Source organism: Schistocerca americana, chromosome 1 (genome assembly GCF_021461395.2).
Source record: "Schistocerca americana isolate TAMUIC-IGC-003095 chromosome 1, iqSchAmer2.1, whole genome shotgun sequence".
NCBI classification, from domain to species: domain Eukaryota; kingdom Metazoa; phylum Arthropoda; class Insecta; order Orthoptera; family Acrididae; genus Schistocerca; species Schistocerca americana.
This window is the reverse complement of record NC_060119.1, coordinates 727,905,843-727,927,189: the sequence shown is the minus strand read 5'-3', so window position 1 is coordinate 727,927,189 and position 21,347 is coordinate 727,905,843. Positions and strand designations below refer to the sequence as shown.

Below are 21,347 nucleotides of genomic sequence, written 5' to 3'. Positions count from 1 at the left end.
TGAGAAAAAAGAAATTATTCAGGTAGTGAAGGGAGACGAAAATTTAATAGTCATGGGTGACTGGAATTCGAGAGTAGGAAAAGGGAGAGAAGGAAACATAGTAGGTGAATATGGATTGGGGCTAAGAAATGAAAGAGGAAGCCGCCTGGTAGAGTTTTGCACAGAGCATAATTTAATCATAGCTAACACTTGGTTCAAGAATCATGAAAGAAGGTTGTATACATGGAAGAATCCTGCAGATACTAGAAGGTATCAGATAGATTATATAATGGTAACACAGAGATTTAGGAACCAGGTTTTAAAATGTAAAACATTTCCAGGGGCAGATGTGCTCTGACCACAATCTATTGGTTATGAACTGTAGATTAAAACTGAAGAAACTGCAAAAAGGTGGGAATTTAAGGAGATGAGACCTGGATAAATTGACTAAACCAGAGTTTCAGGAAGAGCATAAGGGAACAATTGACAGGAATGGGGGAAAGAAATACAGTAGAAGAAGAATGGTTAGCTCTGAGGGATGAAGTAGTGAAGGCAGCAGACGATCAAGTAGATAAAAAGACGAGGGCTAGTAGAAATCCTTGGGTAACAGAATAAATATTGAATTTAATTGATGAAAGGAGAAAATATAAAAATGCAGTAAATGAAACAGGCAAAAAGGAATACAAACGTCTCAAAAATGAGATCGACAGGAAATGCAAAATGGCTAAGCAGGGATGGCTAGATGACAAGTGAAAGGATGCAGAGGCTTATCCCACTAGGGGTAAAATAGATACTGCCTACAGGAAAATTAAAGAGACCTTTGGAGTAAAGAGAACCACTTGTATGAATATCAAGAGCTTAGATGGAAACCCAGTTCTAAGCAAAGAAGGGAAAGCAGAAAGGTGGAAGGAGTATATAGAGGGTCTATACAAGGGCGATGTACTTGAGGACAGTATTATGGAAATGGAAGCGGATATAGATGTAGATGAAGATGGAATGGGAGATACGATACTGCGTGAAGAGTTTGACAGAGCACTGAAAGACCTGAGTCGAAACAAGGACCCGGGAGTAGACAACATTCCATTAGAACTATTGACAGCGTTGGGAGAGCCAGTCCTGACAAAACTCTACCATCTGGTAAGCAAGATGTATGAGACAGGCGAAATACCCTCAGACTTCAAGAGGAATATAATAATTCCAATCCCAAAGAAAGCAGGTGTTGACAGATGTGAAAATTACCAACTATCAGTTTAATAAGTCACAGCTGCAAAATACTAACACGAATTCTTTACAGACGAATGGAAAAACTGGTAGAGGCCGACCTCGGGGAAGATCAGTTTGGGTTCCGTAGAAATATTGGAACACGTGAGGCAATACTGACCTTACGACTTATCTTAGAAGATTGATTAAGGAAAGGCAAACCTACGTTTCTAGCATTTGTAGACTTAGAGAAAGCTTTTGACAATGTTGACTGGAATACTTTCTTTCAAATTCTAAAGGTGACACGGGTAAAATACAGGGAAGGAAAGGCTATTTACAATTTGTACAGATACCAGATGGCAGTTATAAGAGTCGAGGGGCATGAAAGGGAAGCAGTGGTTGGGAAGGGAGTGAGACAAGGTTGTAGGCTCTCCCCGATGTTATTCAATCTGTATATTGAGCAAGCAGTAAAGGAAACAAAAGAAAATTTGGAGTAGGTATTAAAATCCATGGAGAAGAAATAAAAACTTTAGGTTCGCCGATGACATTGTAATTCTATCAGAGACAGCAAAGGACTTGGAAGAGCAGTTGAACGGAATGGACAGTGTCTTGAAAGGAGGATATAAGATGAACATCAACAAAAGCAAAACGAGGATAATAGAATGTAGTCGAATTAAGTCGGGTGATGCTGAGGGCATTAGATTAGGAAATGAGACACTTAAAGTAGTAAAGGAGTTTTGCTATTTGGGGAGCAAAATAACTGATGATGGTCGAAGTAGAGAAGATACAAAATGTAGACTGGCAATGGCAAGGAAAGCGTTTCTGAAGAAGAGAAATTTGTTAACATCGAGCACAGATTTAAGTGTCAGGAAGTCGTTTCTGAAAGTATTTGTATGGAGTGTAGCCATGTATGGAAGTGAAACACGGACAATAAATAGTTTGGACAGGAATAGAATAGAAGCTTTCGAAATGTGGTGCTACAGAAGAATGCTGAAGATTAGATGGGTAGATCACATAACTAATGATGAAGTATTGAATAGAATTGGGGAGAAGGGGAGTATGTGGCACAACTTGACAAAAAGAAGGGACCGGTTAGTAGGACATGTTCTGAGGCATCAAGGGATCACGAATTAAGCATTGGAGGGCAGCGTGGAGGGTAAAAATCGTAGAGGGAGACCAAGAGATGAATACACTAAGCAGATTCAGAAGGATGTAGGTTGCAGTTAGGTACCGGGAGATGAAGAAGCTTGCACAGGATAGAGTAGCATGGAGAGCTGCATCAAACCAGTCTCAGGACTGAAGACAACAACAACAACAACATCCAGCTTTTTGATTAAGGACCAGGCCTTCCTGCTGTAGTGGGTATGATCCAAGGGGGCTACGGTTTCTTTCCCCATCTGTTTTGTCTGCTCTCATTTAGTGACCATAGAAAGTCGGAGGCAGTAGGAGGGTCACCACTGTCTTCAAATTCATTGAGAAGCGTTTCGCTCTCTTCATTACAACCAGGAATGTGTTGTTTGCGATAATGTCTTGGTGAAGCATGACATGAATGATAACCATTTTGTTAGGTCATCTTCCATCCTCTTACTTCTTAATCTGAAAGATATAAACAGTGCTGATAACAGAGGAAAATATGGTTAGAGGAAAAGAAAGAATAGAAAACAACTGCGAAATCTGCATCAGGACGACAAGAAGGGTCGTCTCCCTGACTTCACTAATTAAGTTGTGACCAGGCCAGTGCCTCTACCAAGTAGAGTGAAATGGCCAGGAACTGCCCGTTTCAGCGCTATGGTGTCACAGGGCGCCCTCGGGACATAGTTACCAGATATGTGTACATGACAGTTTACTGACACACACAAGACGGAGAGGCGTGTCTCACGTTTGCGAGCGCTGCCCAGGTGCCCAGACCTGTCACACACACTCGCGGGGTGCCCGTTTTCTAAGGCCTTGCAGCTCCCACAGTCTTCAAAAGCATAACTAGCAGCCTTTGTGCTTGATCACTAAAGGGCAAACCCATATCGTTGCTGAGTTCGTCATGCAGTGCACAGCTTGGCTCACTCCTTGAGTCGCTCTGGCCTAGCAGGATTTAACTATACGCAAGAATTACCTGCTGTAGAAACGAGCAATGGGGTTTCTCGTAACGTTGCCTCACAGAGAGATGCATCTAAACCACACGGACAGTGGGAAAGTGTAATTATGATATTGGGTTGGTGCCGCAGATCGTAGCCTTTTTCCGTAAGTTCAATAAAGACAACAGATACACATAACAGAAATTTTTCTCTTCAATAACGTATTCTGCTTCACTGTTTACAACAGTCAGCCAAAGCTCGGGTAACTTTCCGATTCCGCGATCGTAGAACTCATGTGGTTTTGAGGCGAAGAACTCGTCGAGCTATATTTGGAGTGCATTTTCATCAGGACACGAAGTTCCTTGAAGGTTATTCGATAGAGAGCGGACAAGATAAAAATCTAAGGGCGCCAGATCAAGTGAATAAGGTCTGTGCAGAATGATTTCCCAACCCAACTCCTGTATAGTGTTTTTTGTCAGTCTTGCAGAATGCGGGTGCGCGTTGTCATGGAGCTGTCTTCCTGGCTATTGTTCTTGTATTGCGCCTGCGAGACGTCTCGGTTGTTGACAATAAATGTCAGAAGTGGTGGTTATACCAAGGGGAAGCCATGATTAGTACGCCACGCCGTCGCTGATCCAGCAGCTGCAGAACATTATCTTCTGTGGATGCGCGCAGGTGTTTGTGCCGCGAGTCGCTTCTCTGTTTGGGCTCAGCCATTCCTTTCTTTCCGTCATATTAGCATGGGGACACCATTTACTTTCACCAGTAACAAAACTGATGACGAGCAAGCAGAAGTGCATACATGGCAACCAGCTGATTTTTTTTGTGATTTCGGCTTAGAGCATGCGGTAACCGCACGAGCCATTTTTTGACCTTACCCATTGCATGCAAATGTCTTACGATGGAGGAATGATCACAGTTCGCTACATATGCTAGTTCTAGACTACACTGACGTGAATCATTGTGGATTGATGCCTGTAAACGAACTTCATCGAACTCCGAAAATCTTCCTGAACGTGGAGAGACATCAACGCCAAAACGATCCTCCTTAAAACGAGGAAACAGTTTTCTTGCTGTGCTCTGTCCATTGGCATTATCCCCAAACACGGCGCAAATGTTTCTGGCAGTCTCCTCTGCTGTCACCCCTCTCCTGAACTCAAACAGAAGAATGTGTGAGGAATGTTCCGATTTCTCTCCACTTGACACTCCATTTTCTAACATCCACAACTCCTCTGACTATCTCCAAATGACCAAATGTACGTCAACTCAAATAGTAACAATGGACTACAAGTGAGAAATGACAATCGATAAATAACTCCATAAGAACAGGAATACCAGCATGCAAAACAAAAACGCTACGAACTTGTGCTCCAACCTAACACGATACAGAAACAACAAAAGCGCAAAGTTAAATAATATTATAAATTTGCGGACACTTGATTACAGGAGGCCCTGTAACTATACGGGGTAAACGCTAATGAAACGAAGGAGAGGAAAATATGGGCTTAAGTCCTCACCAGAACCACCTGGGATTGTGGCGTTGGAGTCTACAACATTTCATTACTATTCCGCTTCTACACGCTCCTGTAGGTGTGGATGTAGAACAGTGGTCGTCAAACTACGATCTGCGAACGGAATTGATCTCTAAACAGATATTCGTGCGGCCCTCGGTCCTCAACTGTACTCAGTAATAACATGAGTCTAGTAACAAACAGCCAAATCCAAAAACGTTAACTAACATTAAGAGCTTTTTAAGAACGTAGTTTTCCTGCTCAGTAACAAACAGAAATACTTACAGGGACACTAATATTTTAAGACGTGCTTAATTTTAATTGATGTTGGTGAACTCTGCCGTGAACTAAGGAAAGTTGGCCGCTTACCGCAGGGGCAAAGGATAGGTAGCGCGGCCACTGCAGGATTAGAGGACATCAGATGGGGGAATTTTTCATTATTCGTCTTCCAGTATTGACAACTCACGGGCGTGCGCGACTCGTGCCGATCACCTGCTGTGGTATAAGTTTTGACAAGGAATTATATGAATTAGTGAATGCGCATTACAGAGTCGATCATCTTCAAATGCGGTACTTACTATTAGAAAAAATTATGAAATTAAATAAGGCTGCTGTAGTACAACTCAGAGAGTAGAAGAAAAATAACGTACAAAACATTTAGTAAACATTTGTGATCGTTCATCCTTTCTCACATTGCGTAACGCATTTAAACATAAGTAGTATTAGCGACACGGCTCGGCTTTGCTCCTGTGGCGCTAAGTGTCTACAGCCGGACAACAACTTAAACCATTTAATTAGCGCGCGTCACGGAAGTTCTCAGGAGGCTCGAATGTTTTGTATTCCACATTTAACTGGCGATCGGAGTGACATCTCGCGGTATCCATGGAAGCTGTGAGATACTACGCTGTCCATCCCGTCCTGAATCAGAGTACGTATTAATGAAAACCGTATGAAAATCTCCAGTAGTTTCTGAGATTAGTCTCCACGTACATACAGAAAAACGTGGCGGGGGACTTACAAAATGTATACATACATAGAATCCAGTAGTAATAGTTTCGTGTGGCTCAGTGATCTGGTGCAGACCTTTAAATTAGACACCATGTCATGTCCTAACTGCATAACATAGACTTGGTCCATGAGGAGGCGTCAGCAGGGCAAAATATACAAATCGCAGAACGGAGAACGACAATAGTTCATACAACCACGACAACAGTGTCTCGGAGCGAGCTGGGAACCGTCGCCGCAGCAGTGAGCGATGAAGATCAAACGGACACACTCGTTTACGTAGCAAAAGCCAGCGCTGTAAGTACTACCAATCACGGCGTGCTGCCACAGTGGCGGTTGACTTTTTCATCAGATACCAGTCAGTTAGCACGAAATATTTATAAATTATTCACACGAAGCTTCCTCGTAAACCAATCTACCTATTAGCAAAAACCGTATCGAAATCCCTGCCGTAGTTCTTGAGATAAGCCCGAACATACCGACAGAATCGAGCAGGGAATCTTCTGACTGGTTTGATGCGGCCCACCACGAATTCCTCTCCTGTACCAGCCTCTTCATCTGAAAGAAGCACCTGCAACCAACGTCTTCAATTATTTGCTGAATATATTGCAATCGCTGTTTTCATTTACAGTTCTTACCCTCCACAGCTCCCTCTACTTCCGTAGAAGCTATTTCCTGATGTTTTAACAGATGACCTTCCATCCAATCTCTTCTTCTTGTCAGTGTTTTCCTTACAAGAAGAAAGGAACAAGATGTATACCACTGTTCTGCTTCGAAGAGCCGTCAAAGCCAGGTAGAGGCGACATGCATTCCTTTCCTCGTCTATTCTCCGAAGGATCTCCTCATTCCTTATCTTATCTGACCACCTAATTTTGAACATTCTTCTGTTGCACCACATCTCAAATGCTCCTGTTCTCTTTTGTTCCGGTTTTCCCAGAGTCCATATCTCACCACCATACAATGCAGTGCTCCAAACGTACATTCCTCTTTATTTTCTGTCTCTCTGTTTCCTTCTTCTCCCTCTCTTGGTCCATCTCCTCCACCTCTTTTTCCAACTATGTCCTCCTCCCCTCCCTGTGTCCATCTCCTACTCTCCCCTCTCTGTTCATCTCCTCTTACCCTGTTCCTTTTGCACTTAAGCATTACCCCTGAACACCTTCCCTGTGACTGCTTTATTCCCTTTCCAGCCCTCTCTCTGACCGTTTCCTCCTACAGCTATCTCTATCCATCCCCTCCTCTCCCAACTCTGTGTTCATTCCCTCCCTCCCCCTCTCTCTGTCCATATCGTTCTCTCCCCTCTCTCTCTGTCCATCTTTTTCTGCCCTCTTCTCCCTTTCTGTTGTTTCTTTCCCCCTCTCACCTCTCCCTATCCACCTCTTATTCCCCACTTCTCCCTATCCATCTCCTCCTGCTCCCCTCTCTCTATCCAACCCCTTCTCTATCCATCTTAACCTCCTTCCAATAGCAGCCACAAAACAGGTCGATAAGGTAGGTGGCTACTTCTCCCCAACTTACCTGTCAGGCAGGGCAGCCTACATGTGAGGAAAACCTTTTTTGCCCCTGGCATATAAGATGCCCTGATACTACTCCAACTCAACATGCTTGTTCTGCTGGGCAACCTACATGTCAGAGCCTGGAAGATGTTTCTTGCCTCTGATGTGCAGATTGCCCTCCAAAGCTGGTCGATAAGACAGGCTGATACTATACCCACACAACATGTTGGTCATATAGGGCAGCCTGTAAGGCAGGGACTGGAGAAAAACATGTCCTTGCCTGTATCTCTGCACCTATTGGAGCAAGGAGACCATAAACCCCACAGTGGTGATACTCATGAAACCTACGGTTCTTGTGCCAAACTAGGTTGAAATCGAACCAATGGATTGTCAGAGATCCCATACATACACACGCACAGATCCAGTTGTGCACATACATTGTGAACAGAGTTGAAACATCGACATTTCCTCACAGCTAACCAAGCATTACATGTCAGCAGACGAATCTCTGTGTGTTACTGTCTGCCCATTAGTAAATCCGTTAAATGTATAGAAGTAATAATAAGTCTAATAGCAGTTTTCACAGAGACCGCACAGCCAGCGCAGCCAGCGGTGGCCAACCCGGCACCCAGCAGGCGGATCACGCGCCACGTGGGGCCGCTACTCCAGGCAATAAAACACTGTCGGCGACTAGCGGCGCAGTAAAAGCACATTTTATTGCCGTACGTCTCCGCGCACCAACAATGCTGCGGTCGTTCCTGCTCTGATTAGCACTAGCTGTTCGTTTAGACCGTAGCTGCCTCAATACTGACGAGAACCGCGAATTCTGCATTTCCTTGCACGTTTGCCGTAAATCACTAAGGCAACCCGGCCTTGTCACTCACCAATCCTCGTTTCGTCCCTCTTTCTACTACTGTGTCACGTACATATAGCATTCTAGCGCTCATTCTATAGCATACAAAAAGAAAAGAAATAAGAAGAGGAAGCAGGGTTTGGGAGGACACTTGTACTTGAAACAGACCGCACTAAATTAATAAATTAATGCTGCCAGTAAAAGCATTTTTTTTAAATCAGCCATCCTACGATTCCCTTAAATTAGTTAGAGATATCAAAATCAGAACTACTGCACCGCCTTGGTCGATGACGTCACCTACATCTCGGGCCAAAATTATAATTTTCAGGGCGTCATAGAGTGTCCAGCGGGCGGTACATTTTCTCTTTTTCTACTTCACTCCTTAAAGGAGTGACAAAAAAAACAATTATCAGTAGGCCTCCATATTAACTTAGCTTCATCTGTTTTACTGTTACTAACACTGCGTGTGATAAATGTGGTTAAAGGAGGATGTTTCTCGAACAATATTGCTATATCCGCTTTTGTATTTTTAATATAATACTAATGCCTTTCCTGCTATTATTCATTTCAGTTTCTAAATGGTTTCTGACCACTTGCGCTGACCAGATAAGCTGCATAAACCTTCTCTGAATTTTCTCTTACTCCACCGTTAATCCCGCTTGGTGCACTGGGGAACTATGACTCCAGTATCTGTCGAGCAATTGTTTTGTTTTGTGAGCGATTTCCTTCGTAGGTTAATTACTTCAGCAGTATTCTTCCAAAGTATCTAAGTACGGATTATTATTTCTCCCAGGTTGCTTTATTTGGTCATTTCATCTAAGTATCTCGTTGGGTTATCGCTAAACATTTGGCAGATTAATACAAATGATTGACCGACGATGGTGCACTTTATAACGACGCGTCAATTCACCTGTTTAGTAGTGACCAGTACTTTCCTCTGAATGCTTTGTTGGAATCTTCTGCAGTTCACTGCTGAAGAACCTACAAGCTACCTCACCGGAATTACCGATACTGAGATGTTTTCAGAATGAGATTTTCACTCTGCAGCAGAGTGTGCGTTGATATGAAACTTCCTGGCAGTAGGAGACGAGCTACTGGCAGAAGTAAAGCTGTGATGACGGGGCGTGAGTCGTACTTGGGTAGCTCTGTAGGTAGAGCACTTGCCCGCGAAAGGCAAAGGTCCCGAGTTCGAGTCTCGGTCCGGCATATGGTTTTAATCTGCCAGGAAGTTTCCTAACGATACTGAGCTAAATCTAGCCAACAGGTTTGTCACGTGATGTCACCTAATGAGGAAACGATACGGCCAGGAAATTAGTGAGGTGCCATGTGTTTGCTAGCACCATCATGATACGCCCAAATATCACAAACCTGGAGACGTTTCCGTTGGAATAACTGATACGGTTAACGTGCTGTTGCGGCGCTTGGCAATAATAGCAACAGATTCCTCAGTAGCGTCCACGAAATATTAATAAGTGGTGCGCCGTGACTATGTCTGTACCCATTAGATGTAAGCCTTGGCACTGTACGAGGGTTTAACATTTCTGAATTCGGTGTAACCTAAAACTGCAGTATCTGTTGTTTACATCAGCTTACAAATGATAATCTATCTTGTCAAATGAGATCCCGCTAAAATTCGTTACCCCTATATATTGGATCAAAGCGTTCCGCTGCATTTTGTTCTTCAGTAGCCAATCTTCAACAGTGGACACAAAAGAAGAGTTGTATACGTCGGTCTTACTTCGATTGCATTGGTTGCGCGTCGAATGATATCGACAGAGCAAGAACTACCCTTTTCCATAGAAGGCCTGAATGATAGTTTTACCTTCTTACCGGCTACTGCTATCTTTACTCCATTTGCCTTTGTATATCTACATTTACATCTGCATGACTACTCTGCAGTTCCTAATTAAATGCCTGGCAGTGGGTCCATCGAATCTCCTACAGACTAATTCTCTATCGCTCCACTCTCTAACGGTGTACGGGAAAAATGGATACTTCAGTCTTTCCGTACGAGCTATGATTTCTCTTATTTTATCACGATCGCTATTTCTCTTTCTACAGGTGGAATTCAACAAAATATTTTGGCGTTCAGAAGAGAAAGTCGGTGATTTTAATGAAGCCACCCCAATTCGCGTCCACATTCGTGAGTCTCTCCCATTTTATGCGATAATTCCATAATGCACAGCAATACTCCAGAAGAACACCCATAGTGCAGGCAGTCTCTTTAGCAGACCTGTTGCATATACGCTCATGTTCAGAGGGGAAAAAAATAGAGCATCTTGAACGACTAGAGATAGGACGTTCATACTCACAGAACATGTACATTAGTACGAATGGTTCAAATGGCTCTGAGCACTATGGGACTCAACTGCTGAGGTCATTAGTCCCCTAGAACTTAGAACTAGTTAAACCTAACTAACCTAAGGACATCACAAACATCCATGCCCGAGGCAGGATTCGAACCTGCGACCGTAGGGGTCTTGCGGTTCCAGATTGCAGCGCCTTTAACCGCACGGCCACTTCGGCCGGCCATTAGTACGCTCTGCAGAAATTATTAGCATCTGAAACAAGTTGGCCCGCGGGTTCATGGACAACATCGATATCGCGGCGCAAAACCACTTACCGTTAAAACGTACCTGTGGCTCTCGTTGTCGCTATAAACTGAAGGTAATGGATCAATGTGACTTGAGCAGGCATGCAGGATGCCTCGCAGACATATGCGCGAACCGTACCGGCAGATCAGTGAATTTGAAACAGAACGCATTGTTGCCATGGGAGAATGTGATGCATCCATCCGGGAAATTTTTGCTCGTGTTGGACGAAGTGTTTCGACAGTGCAACGGATGTGTGCATAATGGTTCACAGAAGGTCGTAGAACACGACAAGATGGGTCAGGTAGCATCAACCAGACCATCCCCGAGAAGATCGACGTCTCAACAGAATGGCATTGCAGAACAGATCTTCGTCCTCCTCGGTTCTGGCGCAACAGTGTAACATATCGACACTATCAGGGGTGGCAGTCCGTCGCCATTTATTACGTCAGGGGCTACGTGCGCGACGTCCACCTCTCCACCTACCTTTGATAAATGCGCAGAAACGTGCTAGACGGGAATGGTGCATGGAACGAAGTCACTGGAGACAGAATGGTATCATATAGTGTGTTCGTACGAATCCAGCTTCTGTTTGCTTGAAAATGATGGCCGCATTTTGGTTCGCCGCAGAGAGGCAGAGCGGCATCACAGTGACTGCATTCGCACGAGACGTACAAGGTCAACTCAAGGCGTTATGGTGTGAGGTACTATTGAGTACAACCACAAATCACAGCTGGTGCGTGTCCAGGGCACTGTGACCAGTACGACCTACGTGAGTGACATCCTGCGACCCTTAGCCATACCCTTCCTGGACAACACCCCAGACGCCATTTTTCAGCAAGACAATACACGACCACATGTTGCTGCACAAACACGTGTCTTCTTGTTGTCACAGGGTGTCAGTCTTTTGACCTGACGCGCCAGATCACCAGACTTGCCGCCAACCGAAAATGTGTGGGATATGGTGAAACGAAGGATGCAGTGCTGTGACCCAATGCCAACCACCACAGATGACCTCTGGAACCAGGTGAATGCAACATGGATGGCTATACCACAGGATGCCATTCGCTCCTTGCACGCGTCGATCCATCACCCATGCCACAAGTTATAAGGGCCCATGCCGGACCCTGTGCCTACCAGGCAACACTGCACATACTGAACCGAGGTGATCGTTTCTCCTGAAAATACTAATGTACATGTTCTGTGACTATGATCGTCCTGTCTCCAGTCGATCAAGGCGATCTATTGTTTCTGAACGTGAGTGTATTAAGTGTTCTGCTAACTAACGCAGTCTTTGGCCCACTTGCCTCACAACTTTATCTCTTTGATTATTTCAGTTTAAGTTGTTCGTAGATATTTTGCTCAAGTGACAGCCTTTAGATTTGTGAGATTTAACGTGTAAGCGAAATTTAACGGATTCCTTTTAGTACTCGTCCTTTGTGGATGACCTGACACTTTTCATTATTTAGAGTCAATTGCCACTTTTCGAATAACAGAGGTATCTCGTCTAAATAATTTTGCAGTTGGTTTTGATCTTCTTGACTTTGTTGAACGACAAATGACAGAATCATCTGCAAACGATCTAAGAGGGCTGTGAAGATTGTCTCCTAAATCTTTTATAGAGCGTGTTAGGGGTACAAGTGTAGAAATTTCTATTGATGACTGAGGACAGCGTACTGAACCAACGTTACATCAGTATTCACTCATAATAATCATTTTTATTACGAGCAGTATATTTTTAGATTGGTTTGTACCTCCAATTACTCGTAGCACAAGCAAGCCATTAATGTTTGTTTTCCCCTGGGCTGCAGGTACAGGTACTGAAGTGAGGACATTGGGAAGTCTACAGTGACAGCCATAGTCCACTTCGTGGCACAGTTGCGACCGTGCAGAAAACATCAGGTACTAAATTATGTAATGTTTTTGCAGCAAGAAGGCAGAGAAGGTACCAATCGTCATAATATCTGTTCCTTTACTCCTAACACTTTGTACAAATTAGGAACAGCAGAGGGCGTACTACACTTGCTTGGGAGACGCCAGAGATCACTTCTGTTTTACCTGATGACTTTCCGTCAGGTACTATGTACTGTGACCTTTCTGACAGGAAATCACGGATCCAGCTGCACAAGTGAGACGATACTCCGTTACAAGTTACTTGTGAAGAACGGTGTTAAAAGCATTCTGGAAGTATATAAATATGAATTCAGTTTGAGACCCACTGTCGATATGATCCATTACTTCGTGTGAATAAGAAACTAGTTGTGTTTCACGAAGAGATGTTTTCTGAATACATCCTGATTATTTGTCAATAGATCGTTGAAAGTAATGCATAGATCGATAGCAGTGACATGGACCTGTAATTCAGGGTTTTATTTTCATTTCCTTTTTCGAGTATTGGTGTGACCAGAGCAATATTCCAGTGTTTAGGTGTATATCTATCGTCGAGCGAGCTGTTACATATGATTTTTAAGTATGGAGCTACTGTATCAGCTTACTCTGAAAGGAAACAAGTTATTGAATGGTTACTGCTGACGTACCCTTCAGAAAAACGAAGAAGTTCATCTTGAACACCTTAGAGCAATAGTAGTCTCCAATCTGTACGTCTACACATTCACGTTAGATATATTAAAGCAGGCCGCGGTGGTCTAGCGGTTCTAGGCGCTCAGTCCGGAACCGCGCGACTGCTACGGTCGCAGGTTCGAATCCTGCCTCGGGCTTGGATGTGTGTGATGTCCTTAGGTTAGTTAGGTTTAAGTAGTTCTAAGTTCTAGGGGACTGATGACCTCAGATGTTAAGTCCCATACTGCTCAGAGCCATTTGAACCATTTTCGATATATTAAACAATAGTATTGTTTGTTGTTTAGTGTCCATAATAATTATTTCCATTGTTTGTGTCTGAAACCTCCAGACGTGGCCAGATAGATGGGCGATTTAGGACTGCCGCCTCGGGATTCGGGAAGGTTCGTCTGCCTTTACCGAATCCACCATCGAGCTGACGATGGGTTCTGGTGTGCCAGCGAGCATGGATGAGGTTTTCAGGCGATTTCCCACATCCGGATAGTTGAATACCTGGCTGGTACTCACGTCCCTCCTCAGTTACATGATTTGCAAACATTTCGGGAACGTTCTTAAACTTTCACTGAGATAACACTAGACGTAGTAGAATGGGATACACAAATTCCGTCTCGGAAGTCAGGGTAAGGAGCAAGGGGGAGGGGTGGGGGGGGGGGGGAAGCACATCCTGCCACCCTCTACCACTATCACTGCCAAATCCAGATCAACGTGCCGTCGACTCCGTGAAGTCACGGGATAAGACCGTGAAAAAGAAGAAACGCCTGAAACTTCTTACGCAATTAGGGTCGATAACGAACACAGTGCTGTGGCTCTCGATCTAGTGATATTCGATTCGTATCGTGGGGTATAAGAAAATTTCATCACCAGACTTTGGTGATGAAGGTGAAGTTGATGATGTGCAGTTCTGTTCACTAGACTGTGTGCCAGCGTTCAGGCTGGAATGCCAAACCTCTCTGCAATGGAGTGTTGGCAGTAATATATGAACCAGATGAGAAAATGAGGTCGCCGGCCCATTTGTTGCTATTCGGGACAATTTGGTCATGCAGCAGAAGTGAATTTCACTTTCCCTATTCATTTCATTACATGTTCACCTATGATAACCCTAAAACAAGACTACACTAAGCAACACCCATCGAGATCGTCCATATGCCACAGATACAAATGTGACACTTTGCATCAAGTCATAGGAAGCCAATGGTAAATTATCTCCACTAGGACCTTCTCTTAAGGCTCATTGACCAAGTGTAGGACGTACTTTGCTTTAGTTTATGGACCACCGGGAATTCAAGTTGACGGAGGGACCCTTAGACTGAGCGAGCGGGCCGCGCCGGTGTGTTGCAGTGGCTGATGCTGGTGTCGCTGGCGGTGCTGTACAACCTGGTGCTGGTGGTGGGGCGCGCCGTCTTCTGGGAGCTCAACAACGCCGTGCCCGCCCTCTGGTGGACGCTCGACTACACCTGCGACGCCATCTACCTCATAGACACCTTCATACACGCGCATGAGGGTAAGTCACATTGGCAGCGACGATCGCTGAGTCAGCCGCGGTTCGCTTAATATCTTATGAAACTAAAGTTCCTGAATTACAGTATTACTACTGTTTCAGTTTCGTATTGTATAGGAAATGCAATTACACAGTTTAGAATTGTGTTTAGAATGAAACAATATAGACTCAAAGATATCTTAGACGTTTTAAAACTTCGGTGCTGCGCCGTTTTCAAGCAAGCGACGAAGGACCTTTTTGACAGTTAAGATGAACATCAACAACAGCAAAACAAGGATAATGGAATGTAGTCGAATTAAGTCGGATGATGCTGAGGGAATTAGATTAGGAAATGAGACACTTAAAGTAGTAAACGAGTTTTGCTATTTGGGGAGCAAAATAACTGATGATGGTCGAAGTAGAGAGGATATAAAATGTAGACTAGCAATGGCAAGGAAAGCGTTTCTGAAGAAGAGAAATTTGTTAACATCGAGTATAGTTTTAAGTATTAGGAAGTCGTTTCTGAAAGTATTTGTATGAAGTGTAGCCATGTATGGAAGTGAAACATGGACGATAAATAGTTTGGACAAGAAGAGAATAGAAGCGTTCGAAATGTGGTACTACAGAAGAATGCTGAAAATTAGATGGGTAGATCACATAAGTAATGAGGAGGTATTGAATACAATTGGGGAGAAGAGGAGTTTGTGGCACAACTTGACAAGAAGAAGGGACCGGTTGGTAGGACATGTTCTGAGGCATCAAGGGATCACAAATTTAGCATTGGAGGGCAGCGCGGAGACCAAGAGATGAATACGCTAAGCAGATTCAGAAGGATGTAGGTTGCAGTAGGTACTGGGAGATGAAGAAGCTTGCACAGGATAGAGTAGCATGGAGAGCTGCATCAAACCAGTCTCAGGACTGAAGACCACAACAACAACAAAGTTTCGAAAAAAGCTGCTTTAGTTACTTTTATTTATTCACACCTTTTTTTGAAGCAAATATCGGCCACTACCACCTATCATCTGAGGCTAGAGCGTATATACACTATGTGATCAAAAGTATCCGAACAGCTGAATGAAAATGACTTACAAGTTCGTGGCGCCCTCCATCGGTAATGAAGGAATTCAATCTGGTGTTGGCCCACCCGTAGCCCTGGTGAGACCTTCCACTCTCGCAGTAATACGTTCAGTCAGGTGTTGGAATGTTTTTTGGTGAAGGGCAGCCCGTTCTTCACGGAGTGCTGCGCTGAGGAGAGGTATCGATGTCGGCCGGTGAGGCCTGGCATGATGTTGGCGTTCCAGAACATCCCACAGGTGTGCTATAAGATTCAGGTCAGGACTCTGTGCAGGCCATTCCATTACAGGGATGTTACTGTCGTGTAACTTCTCCGCCACGGGCCGTGCATTATGAACAGGTTCTCGATCGTATTGAAAGATACAATCGCAATCCCCAAACTGCTCTTCAACAGTTGGATGCAAGATGGTACTTAAAACATCAATGTAGGCCCGCGCTGTGATAGTGCTACGCACAACAACAAGGGATGCATGCTCCCTTCATGAAAAACACGACCACACCATAGCACAACCGCCTCCGTATTTTACTGTTGGCACTACACACGCTGGCAGATTACGTTCAGCGGAAATTCGCCATACCCACGCCCTGCCATCGGATCGCCACATTGTGTACCGTGATTCGTCACTCCACACAACGTTTATCCACTGTTCGATCGTCCAATGTTTATACGCTCCTTACACCAAGCGAGGCGGCGTTTGGCGTTTACCGGCGTGATGCGTAGCTTGTGAGCACCCCTTCGACAATGAAATCCAAGTATTCTCACCTACCGCCTAATGTCATAGTACTTGCAGTGGATCCTTATGCCGTTTTGAATTCCTGTACGACGGTCTGGATAGATGACTGCCTATTACACATTACGACCCTCTTCAACTGTCGGCTGCCTCTGTCACACAACGGACGAGTTCGACCTGTACACTTTTGTGCTATACGTGCCCCTTCACGTTTCCACTTCACTGTCACATTGGAAACAGTGGAAAAATGTTCAAATGTGTGTGAATTACTAAGGGACCAAACTTCTGACGTCATCGATCGCGAGACTTACACACTACTTAAACTAACTTATGCTAACAACGACACACACACACACGTGCCCGACGGAAGACTCGAACCTCCGGCGGGAAGGGCCGCTCAAGAAACAGTGGATCTATGAATGTTTAGGAGTGTGGTAATCTCGCGTACAGACGTATGGCACAAGTGACGCCCAATCATCTGACCACGTTCGAACTCCGTGAGTTCCGCGGAGCGCCCCATTCTGCTCTCCCACGATGTCTAATGACTACTGAGATCGCTGATATGGAGTACATGGCAGTAGGTGGCAGCTCAATGCGCCTAATATGAAAAACGTATGTTTTTGGGGGTGTCCGGATACTTATCATCACATAGTGTAGTTAACGAGTGTTAAAATGGATCATATATGTAGTCTCTTATTATAATCTGTTAGGTACTACTTTCTGTACGTTGGTATGGAAACAATCTGCTGCAAGGTGATTGGACATTGCGTGTTTTAGCTCATATGTAACAAAATGTACCACGTGGTTCAGCAGTAACTGTAATTGTAATTATTCTGCTACGCTATTTACTCTTGGGCACATATCGTAAAATTGTTAGCAGAATGCAGATATAGACGCTAATAATTTAGGAGGCTAATGACATCAAACGGATTCAGTTGCTAAGGCAGTGGACTCGCATTTGGAAACTGTGTAATTAAAATCCTCCACTGGACGTCTAAATTTAAGTTTCCCGCTATCCCCCAAAATTGACTGAGATGAATGCTGGAATGGTTCCTCTGAAAAGGACACGGCCAGTTTCCTTCCCCATCGTTGTCCGTACTAGCTAGTGCTCTGTCTCTAATGACCTTGTAACCATCGGGACGTTAAACTCTAATCTAACTTCTTTTTTTAAGATGAAATGCTGCGCTAGGGACCAATTCGCTAAGGAAACTGTATTGTGTTTTTAATGCTCGAAAACAATTTCCAGAGGTTTCAAATTATGTGCGAGACAAAGTGCCCGTCTGCTGTTTAATCAAAGTACAGATTTTTAATTCGGTATGTGAAGTCGTTAATTGTATGACCTTCTTCCCAAAAACATCAGTGAAGAAAGAAGTATAATAGAAGAACATCGAAACTGTAAACAGCAAATTTGAATAACCTTTTTCGTGTGAAAGGCTCTAGTTCTCTTAAATGTAACGTGCAAGTTGAGCCGTTACGAAGAGTACCTCCATCACTTGCTTAATGTTTCCCCGTTGACAAGTGAGGTTGCGTGTGGTTTCCGTTGAACACGTCGAGTTCCGGCGTGTAGCGTGATTCATCCATCCGGACGTCCAACTAGCTTCCAGTGGCTGAATTCCGGCGCTCATGCTGTGTTCCCTGTGACGTGTGGTGAGCAATACGGGATGGTGGCTTCTGTATCTCACAACGACGAGCGAGTGTTGGTCAATAGTTATGGATGTCCAGTATTGGGTTGACGAGCAATTTGCTGCCTTGTGGCATTCTAACCGTTGTTACAATGAGCGATAGTCATCGCCGATCAATCATCAACACGTTGTCGCCAAGGCCAGTTGATTCTCGCTTCGGCGGTTGTCCCTATCGTTTTCACTTAAACTGAAGCGTTTCATCTAGACTCTTAGAACATGCGAACTATTGTCACGAAACTTTGCTTTTCTGTGATTCCGAGGGCTTTCAAAGAACCAGTTGAGAAGTTATGTGTAGACTGTTAACTGAGCGTGTCTTACGTCCCATTTGTCATATCTGAGGTTTCTCCAAATGTAATCAGACGGTAGAGGAGCTCCTATCAAAGACGAAGAAAGGTTGTAATAATCTGACGCTTTGAAATGGCGATCCTTAGCTAAACAATCTCAAAATATAGTATTGTAAAAAGTCGATCTGGGCCCACCGATACCGACTGTATTGTAATAATCTCGCATGTGGGAATATGACATGTCACGCATCGCCTCAACCACTTGGTCAATGGCAGCAGTTGTTCTTTTGCGTTTTTTTTATCAGTACAGTGTAAATTGATGCTTACTCATCCTTATGCTTAAGATTGCAAAAAGACCACCAACCTCTCAGAGTTCACCAACAAGTGCTCCGTTACACAAATTGCAACGTTACACTGATTTTCAAATGTACGTATGTACTGGACTCCAAGCTCTCTGACCTCTAATCCACTTGCCAACGGTTCTTATACGATTTATTGCTCAGCAGATTGTATTTTATTTCTCAGCAGGCTTTACACAACCTTTTTCCTCTCGTAAGAGACATGTTATTATAATTAGCTACCAGTTTAGTATTTAATTCATAAGACTAAGCGTGTAAGTGATTAAGATGTTTACGTCTGGCCCGAAAAAAAAAATTGTTCTTTAAGTCGTTAGTCTTTTGAGCGGTTTCATTTGGCCCGTCTCTGATTTCTCTCCTGCGCCAAATTTTTCATCTCGGAGTAAGTTCTTGCGCATTACGCCCTCAATTACTTTTGGGATGTGTTCCAAAATCTGTCTTCCTCTGCAGTTTTTATCCTCTACAGCTCACTCTAGTACCCTGATGTCTTAACACATGTCCTGTCATCCTGTTCCTTCTTCTTATCAGTGTTTCCGATGTGTTCCTTTCTTTGCCGATTCTGCGGAGAACCTCCTAATTACTTACCTTATCAGTCCACCTAATTTTCAATATTCTTCTCTATCATCACATCTCAAACGCTTCGATTCTCTTCTGCTCCGGTTTTCCCATAGCCCATGGTTCACTACCACACAGAGCTATGCTACAAATGTACATTCTAAGACATTTCTCCCTCAAATTAAGGCCGCGCGGGATTAGCCAAGCGGTCTTAGGCGCTGCAGTCATGGACTGTGCGGCTGGTCCGGGCGGAGGTTCGAGTCCTCCCTCGGGCATGGATATGTGTGTTTGTCCTTAGGATGATTTAGGTTAAGTAGTGTGTAAGCTTGGGGGCTGATGACCTTAGCAGTTAAGTCCCATAAGATTTCACACGCTCTTCCAGTTCTTTAATTTCGTCATTTTCGTGATCACCAATTTTGTTGATAAATTGCTCTTTGTTCTCATTTCAGTTACCTCCCGTTACTTTTGTCTTTCGTCGATTTATTCTGAGCGTCAGTCCATATTCTTTACTTATTAGACTTTTCATTCCATTCAAAAGATTCTGTAATAATTCATTTTCACCTTCGATAAGGGTAGCAATGTCATCAACGAATTTTGTCATTGATATCCTTTCACCCTGAATTTTTAACCCACTCTTGAACCTTCCTTTTATTTCCGTCATTGCTTCTTCTACATATACAGTAGATTGAAGAATAGGGCCGAAATACTCCATCCCTGTATTACACCCTTTTCAATCCGAGCATGTCGATCTTGCTCGTCCAGTCTTATTGTTCCCTCTTGAGTCTTGTCCATATTATACATTATTCCTCGTTCCCTACACGTTACTCTTATTTTTCTCAGAATTTCAAACGTCTTGCGCCATTTTACGTTGTCGACCGCTTTTTCCGGCTCGACTCATCGAATGACTGGGTCTTTATTTTCCTTTATTCTTGGTTCCACTGTCAAGCTCAACCTTAGGACTGTCTCCCTGGCGTCTTTACCTTTCCTAGAGTCAAACTGATCGTCATCTAGCAGACTCTCAGTTTTCTTTTTCATACTTCAGTATATTATTCTTGTCAGCATCTTTATTAGCAGTTAAGGTTTCTGCGCAATAGTACTCGCACATGTCTGCTGTTGCTATCTTCGAAAATATGACGTCGCAAAAATAGTATTACTGTAGCCTGTAAGGACTATATCTGTGGCGATACATGCCTTGCATGCAGAGAAACGCTATTCTTTTGAACTTATATGTAATTGAATTTATCCTATCAACAATATTTTTGCTTAATATATTACTGATTTTGTTATGGTCTTAGTCCGAAAATCGCCATTGCGCTGCAGTACTCCTTTATCAGTATTTATGACCATATCTTCCAGTTACAACATCATTTCCCTTTTTAGGAACCGTCGTTTTTTTACATTTTAGGTAAGACCATAAAATATGGGAGATAAATGAACCGATACTAGGGGGCATCAATAACAACAGCTCATATAAACACTCGATTACAGATCATGTTATCGATAACACATAAAATATAAATATGTAGTTGCACTGCGTAGCAGCCTTACATTTTAATCTACGTGGAGCTTAATTAACCTAAAATAGGTTTTCTTCAGCTACAGAACAAAATATCCAAGCTTCACGTTTTCACAGCAACATTACATACAGGAACATATGCATTTGGAACATTAATAAAACGCAGAGTTGGTATTCGTGAGAACGCAATCCCGTAAGTTGCTGAAGGTAAGACGAGGAATCCTTCAACATTTCAACAGGCAAGTGTTCGTAAAGCTTCATTGTACTGTATTTACCATAATTGATGTACATGAATGTCTGAAACTGAATTAAATGCAAATTCAAAAGAAGAAAATTACAACTCTATTTAAATGTCTTTTGTGTGAAGAATGACGTGCTTCGAGAATGTACTGAT

At 43.6% G+C, this 21,347-nt stretch overlaps 1 protein-coding gene across 1 annotated transcript in view; it reads left to right on the top strand.

Annotated features, from left to right (window-relative positions):
* Positions 1–21,347, top strand: part of LOC124610551 (cyclic nucleotide-gated cation channel subunit A) — a 270,115-nt gene that overhangs the window by 64,811 nt on the left and 183,957 nt on the right. Inside the window, exon 2 of the mRNA XM_047140167.1 lies at positions 14,617–14,779. Coding sequence (XP_046996123.1) covers positions 14,623–14,779 — 157 coding nt within the window. The 5' untranslated portion in view covers positions 14,617–14,622. The remainder of the gene's footprint in view (positions 1–14,616; positions 14,780–21,347) is intronic.